Below are 14,867 nucleotides of genomic sequence, written 5' to 3' on the forward strand. Positions count from 1 at the left end.
CCACCACACATTACCACTCTAGTAATGTGTGGTTATTTGCATTACTGTCGCCTTCCTGTCCGCTTTGACCAGTCTGGCCGTTCTCCTCTGACTTCTTGACCGTGTCTGCATACTTTTATGCATTTAGTTGCTGCTACATGATTGGTTGATTAAATATTTGCATTAACAAGCTGGTATACAAGTATTGATGGATATGTTAACCAGAACTGGTTCTCCCCCCATTGGTGGGTCAATACAGAATTAATGACGTTTATAATGAAATATTAATGAGTTGTCTGTAATTACAGCCAGCATGATAACAGTATTTAACTTGGGTAGCATGCTGGATAAGTTATTCAATTGGAAGTTCCTTCCTGCTCGAAGTGATCATGTTTTTGACTGGAGTGATACAGATGCAAATGTAGACTTTCACAGCTTGCATTCTACATACAATTTGCTTGCACAGCTTAAGCTATACCTCCACCCTGTTTAAACCACAGGCACTGTTCTGAAATAAACTTGGCTTTTTTGCTGCAATCCCTCACTGCAAAGGAGACCGATGACCGTGTGACTAAAAGACCCACTAACCAATCCCAGCAAAGGACCTATGTCTGCATTTGCTCTTCATCCAGTAATGCTTCAAAGAACCCTACTGTCCTGATCAGCACTGTTACTGACAGTTTGAGTGTGACAGTCAGATTTGGAATAGGTTGAGCAGGGTAGCGTCATGGTAATTGGCCCTGCACCCCTGTCTTGGCCCTGCGACAAGAAGCCAAGTGCTTCTTTTTGGAAGAGTGTGGCAGAGGATGATTGTGTATGTCTGCCATTTTGTCTTCCCTCTTAAAGTTGATGGAGCCACCAGAAGATGGTTTCTTTGCTGTTTGTTGTGATTTAATCCAAAATCTACTAACTCTCTTAACACATTTTGGAAAACCAGTATACAAATATCTGTTTCTTTTCCTTTCTTCTGTAGAAATTTGGAAGCAACTCTAAACCAGAATTCACTGTGGATCTCAGAGGGGGTTCAGTGGAGTGGGCTTCTAAGGACAAGTCCAGCAAGAAGCACGTCATTGAGGTACATTGCATTATTCTCTTTCAAACAATACACCACTTTGAGGAAACTGTTTTGAGATGCCTTAGTAGAGAACAAATTGTATTGTACATTCCTCACTTTGTCTCCCTCTAGTGTTTCAGGAACAGCATTATGACTTGTACTGATTTCAGAAGTGGTTCAGTGTGAAATTAACTTGTAGCTCTTTTTTAAAATTGAGTTTATTTGTGAGATGTTCCTGCAAATGCAATATGAATCGTGTTTATTACTGATGGTAGAGATTGTGGGTATTTCTTGGCCGCTCTTTATGTGTGTGCGTGTGTGTTTTTCTTTGCAGCTGAAGACTCGCCAGGGAACTGAACTGTTGATTCAGTCTGAGATCGACAGCGTGATAAACGACTGGTACAGGTCCCTGGTTGAGACCATCAGTACCCACGTGAGTGACCGTACCACTCTCCTCTCGCCCATTCTCCAAAAACCTCCCACACACACACTTATCATCACCCATGCATCACCCGGGGAGGGCTAATGTTTACAGATTTCACATTTAAGGAATTTCAGATATTTGCTCTTTCATTACAACAGAAATATACATTGTATGATAGTGATCAATGTAATGATAAAAAAAGAAAAGAATATGGCAAAAGTTTGAGTGTTTTTTCGAGTATATGCACAAGTTGCTTTTTCAGTACCTCATGTCTCCACTTGATGGCATCAGTGACACAGAGTTTATGCCACATGCTTCGAGAGAGAATAATGTAATGTAATGTAATGTAATGTAATGTAATGTGTTGTGTGTGTACTGTAATTTAAATGTAATGTAATGCGTTGTGTTGTGTGTGCAGGCCTGGGAGTCAGACGAGGCTATTGAGGAGGACATGCCCGAGTCCCCAGGGACTGAGAAACATGACAAGGAGAAGGAGCACCGCGACTCCAAAAAAAACAGAGGTGAGAGCGCGCCCTGCTGCATTGCCCTCGCGAGTCTGTGGGACTCTCAGCTGTTTCTGTATGTTTCTGTCCCAGGTGCCGGAAAGAGTGTTTTCTTGCTAGCATTGTGTGGCACTCCAGGTGTTTTGTTGGCACATTTTTAGATGGATAGATGGATCATTACATTTTATATAGTGCTTTTCTAAACACTCAAAGTGCATACAGTGATGAGGGGAAAGCTCACCTCAACCTCAAGGTGTAGCACTCACCTGGGTTATGTACAGCAGCAATTTTGCGACCAGAACACTCGCCACACACCAGCTGAGGTGGAGAGGGAGAGAACAATGTTTTTGCCAGTTTAATGTTCTCTTGCTTCACCTTGACCTTTGACCCTCCCCAGCCTTGAAGAACTCCACCAGCATGGACACTTCAGACCAGAAGAAGACACGAGTGAAGCTGAAGAGGTTCCTCACGCGCAGACCGACCCTGCAGGCAGTCAGAGACAAGGGCTACATCAAAGGTAGCTACAGCGCTGCATGCGTCAGAGCCCTCAGAGAAAGGACACACGTCTCTGTGACATTCATAGGGGTATGGCCAATGAACATTGTTCCAGAAGCTTCTGTAAACTATTTCTGCACATTGGGTGACCAGCATATTTTTTTGCAGGAAAGTTCCATTTATTTTGAGTCAAACAAGGTGCTCTGCATGACTGAAACATCTAACATCAATTTGGACAAGGCCCCTTTCTCACGTTAGGTTGAGTAACCCAGGCCAAAGGGTAGATAATAATGCACTGAATATTTTTTACTGTGCTGCCCAGGTAGTTGGGTTCAAAAAAATTTTTTATATGTAGTAGCTCTCCAGAAATCACCCCCCATTCACCTGCAGCTTTGATTTCATCACCCTCTACCGTCTAATAATCCACACCCCTTCTCAAGACTTTAATTGGCTGCTGACTGTTTGAAAGAAAACCATACATACCTGAAGGCACTGCAGCCCTCCAGGACTGGAATTTGACAGCCCTGATCTAGTCTCTCTTTTTTTCCCTGCCTCCCTTCTTCACTGCCTTCTTTCCCCCTATGTCTCTCTCTGTCCTCCGTCTGTCTATGGATGAAATCTCACTGATGGGTGTTCGGTTTGTGGTCACCTGTGGGTGGGCATACATGCTATAATCTCACAGAACAGATTGCAAGTAAAGCAGTGTTTAAGGCTTGAAATTGCTGCGCTAGCTCCATTTAATGCACATTTTTCATCCTGATTTTGTGTCTCAGATCAAGTGTTTGGCTGCAGTTTGACTAGCCTCTGCCAGAGGGAGAACACCTCAGTGCCAGACTTTGTCAGGATGTGTATCGACCACGTCGAAAACACCGGTATGTCCCAACGTTCTCCTTTTTGTGTTACTCGTCAAGTTAAAATGGCTGGCGATCTGTTTGAAACACATAGCAGATGTTCCCTTGTTGAAAATATTGTGGACATTTATATTTACAAGATCAGTTATGTTGATGCAGAGAATGTAGCCTTAGATTTATTCTTCTATATGGCTTTTTAATTCTATTCCCGCAGAGACACTGTATGTAATTACCCCTTTGACTCATTTACTCTGTTATTTCATCATGACGATGGCAATATATGTCTTGTTCTGAAATCCGGAAATTTCCTGGGAAATGAATGAGTTTAACACATACAGCATATAACCAGTTGAGCCTTTGTAACTGATTGGACTTAAGCATTGAGCACATTCGTGATGCCTGGCCGTTTACATACAGCTGTGTTCAGAGTTATTGTGAATTTACATGCAATAAGGTCTTGATGCTCAATGATGTCACTATACTCGGCTTAATTGTGAGTTTGAATGCAGTCCCTCACCATCTTTCTCAACTTCTTTTTTCCTGCAGGTCTGAGTGTTGATGGATTGTACAGAGTGAGTGGGAACTTGGCAGTGATACAGAAGCTACGCTTTGCTGTGAATCACGGTAGGCCTCTTTGCACACACACTCACATTCTCTCTCTCTCTCTCTCTCTCCCTCTCGCCCTCTCTGTAAAAGCTTGACCCAGTCAATAAACACTTGGGGAACAATCTTCTGCACAAAGCAGTTATCGGCCATGAGGCGCTCGCAAGCTGTGCTTCATTCCGCTCTGCTCTTCATTGGAGTGGACTCTGTTTTACGCACATTTGTAAAAAAAAATGTTGTCCAAAAGGATTTCTCTGGCCACAACGAACAGCCTTGGAAAAAGATGAAGCTCAAACAAAGCTATTTTTCTTTAATGGCTGTTCTCCTTCAACGTGTGAGTCAGAATAAATGATGCAAGGTTATTTCTTGCCTTAGATCTTTTGAGGGTGTCCATACATAGTGCGAAGGGCACTTACTGACTCAATTTTTACAGGCTCCGACATTGAATACTACATTTGCCCTCTTGTGTTTTACCAGCTCAGCGTCAGCCTTTCAATGTGGCTGGTGCATTTTGAATGAGGAGGTTATTATTTCATAAAGAATTCAGTAAGAATTTTAATGGTGGCGTTCTTCACTTCTGTAAGGTGCTCTGGGTAAGAGCATTGGCTAAGTGACTGTAATGTGGTATTGCAGTTAAGCTGAAAACAGGCAGTTCTCCCTTTAAAGGTACAATAGGTAAGATTTTTGTGTTAAAACATTGTTACAAGACCATTATAAATCCCTGCCTATCATTGAAAATGGCTCACTGGCTGAATTGAACTATCATTGAATGTTGACTCACCCTCTGCCAGTGTTTATAGTCAGAATATACAGTTGACGCACCGACACTCTGTAACAAAACATTGTATGGCTGTAAAGTAATTCAAGCTCATTGGTTGAAAATCGGTGCTTATGGCTACAGCCGATGGCGTTTCAACGTCAGTGCTTTCACAGAGAAGGGGGAGGGATAAATAGTGTTGTGGTTTGAGGTTGTTTGTTGCTACAATTCCTCTCTTGACCGTTAGTCTGAAATGACCTATTGTACCTTTGACATTACTCCCTTCTGTCTCAATACAATAATACACACAGCCTGATGGTACATGCCACTCTGTTGTTAAAAAGGTATTCACATTATTTTGAGGTTATGGAACATGGTTGTATGAAAACTGGCTACACAACAGAGAACCTGGTGAATTGAATGGTTTATTTGATATACTTTAAATGATAAATTAAATAGTGTTTGAAATAATCTTTGTGCCGCTCTCCTCCTCCTTCAGTACCATCTGGTTCATCGCCACAGAACTTCCCCAGCTGTGAAATCAAGCAGACAGACAGACAGACCCTTCTCTTTAATTAAATGGCTGTAATTAAACACTGTTCGCTATGTCTCAGAGTCCTTCTCCAGTAACAGTGTGTAATTTTGTTCCCCTGAATCACACAGTAAAACTTCGCTCTAAACGCATTGATCCTCCCACAGATACGGTCACAGGGGCGCATTCACTGACGTGCGGTTAGCCAAAATGGTCAGTTATGCTTTTGGAATCCCTCCCGGGCTTTTGCCCTAAACACGGCAAGAGTGCAGTCAACCAAGCACCTCTCAGTAACCATGACACAAAGGTATAGCTCATGCGCTAGCTAGCCACCTAAACAACTGAATTATTAGGATTTCTGTTGCGACCATGCGTGTCTAACAATGTCTGCAGTGTAAATAGCCATGACCTGAATTTAAATGAGCATAATTGCAGTATTTTCTCCATGCCACAAGTTTCAGATGTCTGAAACTCCACTGTTGCATGTAGGTGGTTGGCAGTGAGGGAACTATTTAAACACTAGAGGGCGTGCTTCAGCAAAGAATTGCATTCATACCGGCCCATCGCATGCAAAGTTCAGTATCTGCCCGATATATATACAGTAGCTTGAACTGCATGGTCATTGAGCCATTGAGCACAGGCACATATTGGTCTCTTTCCACTTGGTTATTTTTACCTACTGGTTTCTGTTCTGTGCATGCTTTACTTGCTCCTAGCTCCACCCATCGGAGGAGGCAAGGAAAGGATGCTAGGATGGAAGAATTGAGGAAATGTGTATTAGGCAAATGGAATGCACTTGCTCTTTCAAGAATCAGCTTCAATAATTCAAGAATCAGTCAATCATTTATATGTCACATGTTCAAAGAAATACTTAAAGGATGTGCTCATACCTCCTAGCTCAAGAATCCTTCAGGAGCCTCCTAGCTCATTCAAGGAGCATTTAGCAGGTTGTAATGTAAAGACAGCGGATCTTAATCGATTTCTGGGTCACTCGAAGGAACAAGGAGATGAGGAAGGATACAATAAGTGCCTGGAATGAGCCTGTGGTCGCAGACTATTTAATGTCTGTCGGAGTGAGTTGTGTACCTGATAAATGTCCATGTCCTATAGTCTGTGAGTTGAGCTCTGATTCTCAGTGTTTCTGCCTCTTAGATGAGAAGGTACACCTGGAGGACAGCAAGTGGGAGGACATCCACGTGACCACTGGAGCCCTGAAGATGTTCTTCAGAGAACTGCCTGAACCACTCTTCACCTACTACTCCTTCAATGACTTTGTCACCGCCATTAGTAAGGGTCAACACACAAACAACAACCCTACACATTTTTATTCTTGTGTTTACCATTTATAATCTTGCTTCATACAAAGCCATAACCTCATACAGCAGATATTAACAATTATATAGATCTGTAGTCTAGTGTTTTACTATTCATAATCTGTAGTTTCATTAGATTTTGTTTGTTATTATTAAAATGCCAAAAACCTGCAATTCTCAGTTCTGCCACACGGCGGTGCCACATCACACCAAGAACAGAGGATACATTCTTTGGGATTACTTGTGAAGCACGGAGCAGATATTAAGTACAGGCCATGAAATTAAACCTTTTTCATTTGCACTTTGTTTCTTCAAGAATGTCCGGACTACAAGCAGCGCGTGCATTCAATAAAAGACTTAATCAAGCAGTTGCCAAAACCGAACCACGACACGATGCAAGTTCTTTTCAAGCATCTCAGAACGTAAGTGGAATCTAATTCAATTTTCTCCCCCACATTTCCCAGGGTTTCCTTTGCCCTAAAGCAGTGGATAAACGGTTAGGTGACGCTACGGAGCGCAGCTGCGTCAGCCCGTAAGCAGAGGGCGGGGCCTCGCCTTCGGTCGCCTCACGAGTCCCCGCTTCCGGTTCTCATTAGCCTCGCTTAATTAAAAACGACGCAGCCCACGATATTTTGTAAGGGCCTCGTCTTGTACCGCACCACAATATGTCACAACAGACAGCCCTGCAGCCAAAGATGGCCCCCACTGGCCACTGTGCAGCGCTGTATTAGGTTATCTTGTTCCATCCATTAGCGAGGCAGACTTGGAGGCCGGCCAGCTCTGTCATTAGAGCGGAGCCGTTCCAGAGGGGAGCCACTCGATACGCTGCCGGTCGGGTGGAGGCATGATGGGTAAAGTGATCGAGCTGCTCTCAGCGTGCTGTAGCGGCGTGGCCCGCCTAGCTCCAGCTGTGAGGGCGTCTAGGAGTGTCTGAAAAGGGCGGCTGGGGGCGGAGGCATTTGATGGTGCGATGGGGGTTAGAGCGAGGAGGAGGGATGTGAGCGATTGCGAGTTGTGTTTCACGGGGGCTGAAGATATCCTTTCGACGTTTGCCGACTTTTTCCAACGCTGTGACAGGGTTGGTAAATGAGGTTAATGGTGGGAAGGAGCCTGCAACCATTAGGATGCCTGTTTGAAAACTGCACATGTAACAGCTGTTTTACTGTTACTACACTTCAGCAAGGAACTCAGCCAAAATTTATTTTAAGTTTAAATAATATCTTTTTTTAAATAAGCTTTTAAGTCAGGTGAATAGTTGAATGGTTGCAGGTTATTGACCACTGTGACCGGTAAAATGGCTACTAACAGGTTCGCCACTTTGCGCTCTTGGGTGTAGAGTAAGGTGTTGCCGTGTAATGTGCAGCCAATAAAGATTATGTCTGGCTTTGGAGATGAAGCTCATTGGCTCTTTTTTCCTGCCTGTTCTCAGCTGTGCACTTTGGGGCGTGGGCGTCATGGAGGGGTGGGAGGAGAGCCACTTGGGAGGACGCTGAAGTGTTCATTAATGCCCCGTGCAATTAGACCTTCCTGCCGGAGATGCTGACAGTTTGGCACCAGAAGTGCGAGCAGAGTGTGCGTTAGTGCGGTGGTGGGTGGGCAGCCCTGCTACAGCACAGAGACCCCGTAATTATGCTACGGCTAAACTCCTACCGCTGATGTACGCGTTTGCCGAATGGCGGCGTGGTCTCTAGGAGAGGGATGTTTGGACCTGCCAGTCTTAAGTCTCCTACGGGTCTCCTGCTGGTCTATGGCGAGACTTTGACCTTGACTGTAGAGCTGGAGAGTTTAAGGGCCATTTAATGAGTTTAAATTGCTAACTGCCATCTTCTGTGCAGTGCCATCCAGGAAAATAGAAGTACAAAAGTATCTTCAGAAGTTTTAATTGCTGCATACACAAAGTGTCTTTAGAAGTGAACACTAGCAGGTCCACGGATTCTCTTTAGAAATGGGCACTACATATAAACTCAGTCTTTTTAGGAGTGCAAAATTGCCAGGTCCACTCAGTGCCTCTAAATGCGAACTTTACTGGTGATAATACTTCACTTCTTCCGAACACCATCAATGTTCACAGAAAGTGGACTAAGCGAACAACTACAGGGCTGCATTTAGATGTATTTATTGAATCTCTGACCTGGTGTTTGTTATTCTGAACTGCATTTTTGTCTGGTTGCTTATTGTATGCTTTGTGTCAACAGTAAGTTGCATTGGTTTTCTGGGCTAGTTTTCCCGGTTGCGTGCTGCGTTTTTGACTGACGTAGCCTTCAGCCCAGAGAACTGTCCTGTTTGAAGACGCTACTGACATCAAGCAGACCAGAGCTTCATTTCAAACACACAGAGTGGCATTTCTTTATCTCCCATTTGCATTTAAATGATGCTGAGATGTTGGCTCTCCGCTTCTCCAATAGAAAACGATTACAGCTGACATTTTGTCTCCTGGAGAAGAGATTTTATTTTTATTTTTTTCTCTGTAAAGATAAGAGGGATTGGGGTTACACGACCAAACCTTTTGTTGAGCTTTACAGTAGTCTCAAGTGGTGATCGAGTCCATTTTCCCCCAGAGCCACCCTTTTTCATCTGTAGTTCTGTAGTCCTGGTTCGCCACAGAGAAATGCCCATTAACACACTCACTTTTTCCCTGTCTCGCTTTCTCTTTTTCCAGAGTCATCGACCACGGGGAAACGAACCGCATGACCACCCAGAGCGTGGCCATCGTGTTTGGGCCGACCCTGCTGAGGCCCGAGACGGAGACCGGGAACATAGCCGTGCACATGATCTACCAGAACCAGATCGTAGAGCTCATTCTCCTCGAGTACGAGAACATTTTCGGCAGGTAGAGGCGCTCGGGAGGAGGAGGACGGCGATCCCTTACCAAACTCATCCAAGCATCATCCCAGCTTAAACCTGCGACTCGCGCTGCGGACCAAGCCATTAAAAAGAATCTATAATAACACAAGTGATAATAAAGAATAATAATGATATTAATAATAAAGAAAAGAAACGGAGGACTTGTTTGACTTTGCACTTAAAGCTTTGGAGATACGCGTGTGCAGTTTCTTTCGGTTGCTGTTGGAAGAGGTGGCAGGTGTTTACGCCCATCCCCGTCCAATTGTGACAAGTTCAATATTCAGGGTTAACTTCCTTGTACACTGGATTCCTGTGGCCAGTACTGAGGACCAGGAGGTCTTGTGGACTTCATGCTGCACATCTCACTCATTTTGACAGAGATCATGGAACTCTGGGTCTAGACGAGAATTATGAAAACAGCGACTCCCAGGTTCATACCAAGAAATTACAAGTATTCTGTGCTGCATAGGGTGGGGATTTGTTTCATGCAGGTTAATGTTAATGAATAAGTTGACTGGATATATTCACAGGCTTTTGAAGGGATGACTACTGAACTACCCAGGCGGGAGGCAGGCCAGGAGGCAGTGGCCTGTGAACTGGGCGCAAATCCAGTGGTGACCCTGGTGCTGGGTTGGACCAGGGCCCATATCAGTATTAATTGTGGGGTTCTGACACAGGGATGGACTCACAGGACGGACCCCAGAGACGGCCTCGGTCCTGTGTTCCTGCCTTATCCTGAGCCTGGTCCCATGGAGCGGGCTGTGGGAATCGAACCAGGGCCTCTAACGGTCACTATGGTCCCTGCAGTTTCAACGGACATTGTGGTCATTATGGTCAAATGTTTCATTGCGGTTTCCATGCTCACTAAAGCCGCAGTGATCTCTGTGGTCAGCGTGATAAGTTTTAGTCATCACTGCAGCTGCTGTGGTCTCTGGTCATTTTGTTCTCTGTGGTAACTCTGGAAACTTCCATAACTGCTGTGACCGCTGTGGTGACCATGGTCACTGTGGTCACAGAAGCCACCGTGTTTACTTTGTTCATGGTAGACACTGTGGTCACTCTGGCCACTGTGGCAATCCGCAGCGTAAAACTCGGTCTCTTAAACTGTGTGTGGGAGTTAAGAAACTGCAATATGCTTTATGTGAAAAAGGCAAGAAGTCTTGATCTCTAGTATTTGTACAGAATGGTCTTGTATAGTTTCATGAACTGTGTAAACCTTGTTTTTTTCTGTAATGGTCAAGCAGCAGCTAGTGGCCATTTTGCAAAAGGCAATATTCCTCCCTCTCTTACTTTCTCTCCTGCATTCAATTTCAGCAGGAATGAAAGTAGTAGGTCAATCTCTCTCTCTTTCTCTTTCTCCTCTCTCTCTCCCTCCCTCCCTCTTTTCCTGGAGATGCTGGAATACTGGGACAGGATGCAGATACCTACAGGCTCCATAAACTTTGTAGATCAATACTGTGTGCACTTCTTTCTTGGTTCCATTGAACATTTCAGATTTTTTTTGTTCTGTTTTTGTTTTTGTTCTTGGGCAAATATAAACTGTTTTTGAAAAACGGTACTGGAAATAGTATTGCATAGGTTTGGTGATAGATGGTACAGTTTTTAAACTGCATTTAAATCTACAGAACATTATGTACAGTTTAAGATTGAACAATGGATTGAGTAGTGAACCTATTGTACAAATCTTTCATTGTAAGTGAAGTATGTATGCTTTGATGGTGAGCAGTAGCAACTGGAAAAATTCACTTAGATTTTTTTATATGATGAAAATATTGGATGATATAGTCTGATTGAGAGAAAAGAAAGGTGTTTGGAAGTGAATATGTGTTTGGGAGCATGGTCAACTGCACATTTTTTGAATGTAATTTCTTAGACTAACTGCTGTTTGTGACACTGCTATGTCTAATCTGAATAAAGAAAAAGGACAACAGCCAGACCTACAAGGTTTATTTCCGTAGTGACAATATCCTACAGATATCCCATCATTGCCAAATCCAACAAAAGAAATTCACAAAAATAAACATTGGGAGAAATGTCGCCATGCAAACTGTACATTACTCATTGGTAGGTGCTGAACAGGGAACTCCATTCTCGAAAAGTAAAGAAATTAATCATGTTTGGCATGTGAAATCACTACAGGAAAAAACAAAATATAATTTATGGTTCATTATTTTTTTTATCATTAAGTTTATTAATTATTTCAGTTTAATCATTATGAGAAAGTCTGAAGTACTTGAAAACTTTGAAGTGTTCTGGATGTCCAGGTGTACCGTCTCACTCTACATTTGCAGTTCAAGGACTTGGGCCGAGTTGCCCATTAATTCAGCAGAAACATTTAAACATTAAGAGAAGCAGAGTGGTGGCAGAATAAATTTACGAATTTGCCTGCCAGTATCATTCCTCATTCACAGACGCTCATAGATTACTGCCCGCGCTGGATCTGTTGCTTTATTGATGGATGTACGGAGTGACTGGAAGGGAAAGCCCAACCGGTGAAGAAATTTCCAGTTAGTCTGCTAGTCTGACTGAAGGCCTTGAACTTCACTCACCCCTTGTGTCTGTGTATGTTACATTACATTACATTACATTATTGGCATTTGGCAGACGCTCTTATCCAGAGCGACGTACAGTTGATTAGACTAAGCAGGAGACAATCCTCCCCTGGAGCAATGCAGGGTTAAGGGCCTTGCTCAAGGGCCCAACGGCTGTGCGGATCTTATTGTGACTACACCGGGATTAGAACCACCGACCTTGAGTGTCCCGGTCCTTTACCTTAACCACTACGCTACAGGCCACCCTGTATGTAGTAACAGTATGGACATAAGCAGAGCTCTTTGTGTGCAACCCCTTTTTATCACGCAGTAAACCTGTGGCTGTCCTGCCCTAGGGAGAGAGATCTTCTGAACTTTAATCTCTCACCTTTGCCCTCTGACCTCTGGTGTCCATGGGTCTCAGCCCTACTGGTTTGTCTAAATGTGAAATTTGTTAACAAGGTTTTAAGGGTTTTACCACAATGAGATTTTCCTCATGTGACGGTGATAAAATTATATATATCATATACAGTGGCTCCATAATGATTGGGACCTTTTTCCTGATTAGGCTCTATACTCCACAATTTTAGATTTGTAGTTAAACAATTCACATGTGGTTAAAGTGTGCACAGATTCTATTTAAGGATATTTTTATGGTGTCACCATGTAGAAATTACAGCATGTTTTATACATAGTCCATGCATTTCAGGGCACCATAATGTTTGGGACAAATGTTTCTAATTCGTCAGGTGTGTTTAATTGCTTACTTTTAATTGCCTTTGGTCCTTCTGTTGACAAACGCCATTAACAGACAGCAGAGTTGTACAAAGGAAAGTCAAGGAAGTGTGGTGAGGCCAAGAAATAAGAACAAAAAACAGAGTCATAGGCCAAGTAGTAGACTTACCAAAAATGACTTACCTTTTTGGAACATCACCAAGAGAACTCGGGTGCACTCGGGTCCTGGTAGGATAAGGAACAAGTTAAGGAATAAGTTATTGACCAAAGAATTTTCACCAGAACGAAGAATAAAAAAATACCTGTGTCACTCTTCACGGGGTAGGCGTGGATGAGTAAGTGCGACTTCCTGAACATATACACTCAGTGAGCACTTTATTAGGTATTTATTACTTATTTTTTTAGTCTTAAGACTTCTGCTGCTGTAGCCTATCCACTTAGAGGTTTAACACGTTGTGTGTTCAGAGATGCTCTTCGGCATACCACTGTTATAATGGTTATTTGCGTTACTATCAACATCCTGTCAGCTTCAACCCGTCTGGCCCTTCTCATCTGGCCTCTCTCATTAACAATGTGTTTCTGCCCACAGAACTGCTGCTCACTGGATGCTTTTTGGGGTTTTTTCACACCATTCTCTGCAAACTCTAGAGACTGTTGTGACTAACCTTACATTCCTTTGTACAAATACACTCCTCCCCCCCCTCCCTCATCCCACAGGGACACTCCAGACAGTCTGCTGGGACAGTCTTGAGTTTCTGCTCCCAGAACAGCTGCTCTGGACTTCCCCTCACTGATCCAGTGCCGTGACTCAATGCTCTGGCAGTTTTCTTGGCCTCTGGTCCTTGTTCAACACTCATACAAATAAATGTTAAAGGGTCAAGACACTGGTTTAAATATGTGGCTCTTGTGACACTCCTTTCCAAAGGCAATGGTATGGATTCCATAAACGTTTATTCTAAACTGGCCCTACAAATAAGCAAAAGTGTTACTACTTCACAAACAGTTCGGTGTCAGTTTTGGTGGTTGTTGCACTGCCTAACTTTGTAAACCACTTCATAGATGGTAGTGATATTAAATATTAAATCCAGGTTAATGTTTAATGTCTTCCTTTATGTAGTAATGATTCATATGCATTGCACAGTAGTCACTAGCTAAGACTAAAATGGTTGGTGTTCTTTCTCAGTTTGTTGTCCACCAGTTGAAACCTGCAGTGAAGATTTTGGTTCTGTGGCTGTTCAGGTCAAGAGACCCTTCTCCTTGCTTGGTGGGATTTGAACATTTGGGGATCATCCTCTCAGTTGTAGCTGTGGGAAAATCCTTTTGGGACTGCAGCTGTAAAGTGCACAGGAAGGCACACCTGATCCTCATTAAGAAAATGTTCTGAGTGGCAAACTGCTGACGTGCTGATCCAGAGCTGCTAATGATGCAGATCGAGGAGGAGGAGGAGAAGCTTCTAGCAAGAAAAACCCCTCTTCGCCTCCCCCCACCTGCAAATTACTCCATCAGCCCCTCAAACCTTCAATTGCACCCTCATCCAAGTCATCTGTTCATAGTCTCCTCCACCCTCCTGCTGTTGCCTTAATCCACCCCTACTTTTAGTCCACCTCCCCCCTCCCCTACCCCAGACCCCACTTCTTTAACACCCCTTCATCTCCTGAATGCTCACTTGATTCCTGTCAATCCTGTTCACTTGATTACCTTGACCTTTTTTCCCTGGTCCCTCTTAGATCCATCCTGTAATTGCTGTTTTGCCCCTTTACACCTACCCACCTACCCTCTACACCTTAACCCTGCATAGCAGACCCTCTTACTACTCCCTTAACCCTCCCCTATAATGGACCCTCTTACTGCTGACTCTTGCACCCCCGACCCCCCATCCATTTCCAGCTCATCAAATGACAGTGACTGATGGTGAGCACGATTGCTTGGCAATGATAGTACTCTTTTTGCTCTCAGGCTGTTCACCTTCATGGGGGAAATTCACCTCTCCTCACACCAGACCCTCCTGCACACTGTCTGTACCTGTGAATCATTTCCTGGCATTGTGGCTATCCCCCAGTCCTGAATTTGCAGAAAGGGGCTGGCCAGCTGGCACTGTCTTCCTTTCCCTTTGTGCGACATCAGCTAATTCCCCACAGCCCTGTAGCTTTATAAGCCAGTAAAATCACTGGAGCTGTGACTCATGAAACACTTTTATTGACTGATTAAACTGGAGCCGTGTAAATAGCCATTTACGGAAGAGGGCT

General features: G+C 43.8%; 1 protein-coding gene across 5 annotated transcripts in view; it reads left to right on the plus strand.

Annotated features, from left to right (window-relative positions):
* The window catches only part of arhgap12b (Rho GTPase activating protein 12b), a 74,902-nt gene extending 63,617 nt beyond the window's left edge, over positions 1–11,285 (plus strand). For all 5 annotated transcript variants that reach the window (XM_061238062.1, XM_061238064.1, XM_061238063.1 and 2 more), the window contains 9 exons: positions 953–1,054; positions 1,368–1,466; positions 1,876–1,978; positions 2,358–2,477; positions 3,229–3,327; positions 3,853–3,930; positions 6,351–6,485; positions 6,828–6,933; positions 9,171–11,285. In XM_061238062.1, the coding sequence (XP_061094046.1) occupies positions 953–1,054; positions 1,368–1,466; positions 1,876–1,978; positions 2,358–2,477; positions 3,229–3,327; positions 3,853–3,930; positions 6,351–6,485; positions 6,828–6,933; positions 9,171–9,345 (1,017 nt within the window). In that variant the 3' untranslated portion in view covers positions 9,346–11,285. The remainder of the gene's footprint in view (positions 1–952; positions 1,055–1,367; positions 1,467–1,875; positions 1,979–2,357; positions 2,478–3,228; positions 3,328–3,852; positions 3,931–6,350; positions 6,486–6,827; positions 6,934–9,170) is intronic.
* The last annotated feature ends 3,582 nt before the right edge of the window (positions 11,286–14,867 follow it).

Source organism: Conger conger, chromosome 4 (assembly GCF_963514075.1).
Source record: "Conger conger chromosome 4, fConCon1.1, whole genome shotgun sequence".
NCBI lineage: Eukaryota > Metazoa > Chordata > Actinopteri > Anguilliformes > Congridae > Conger > Conger conger.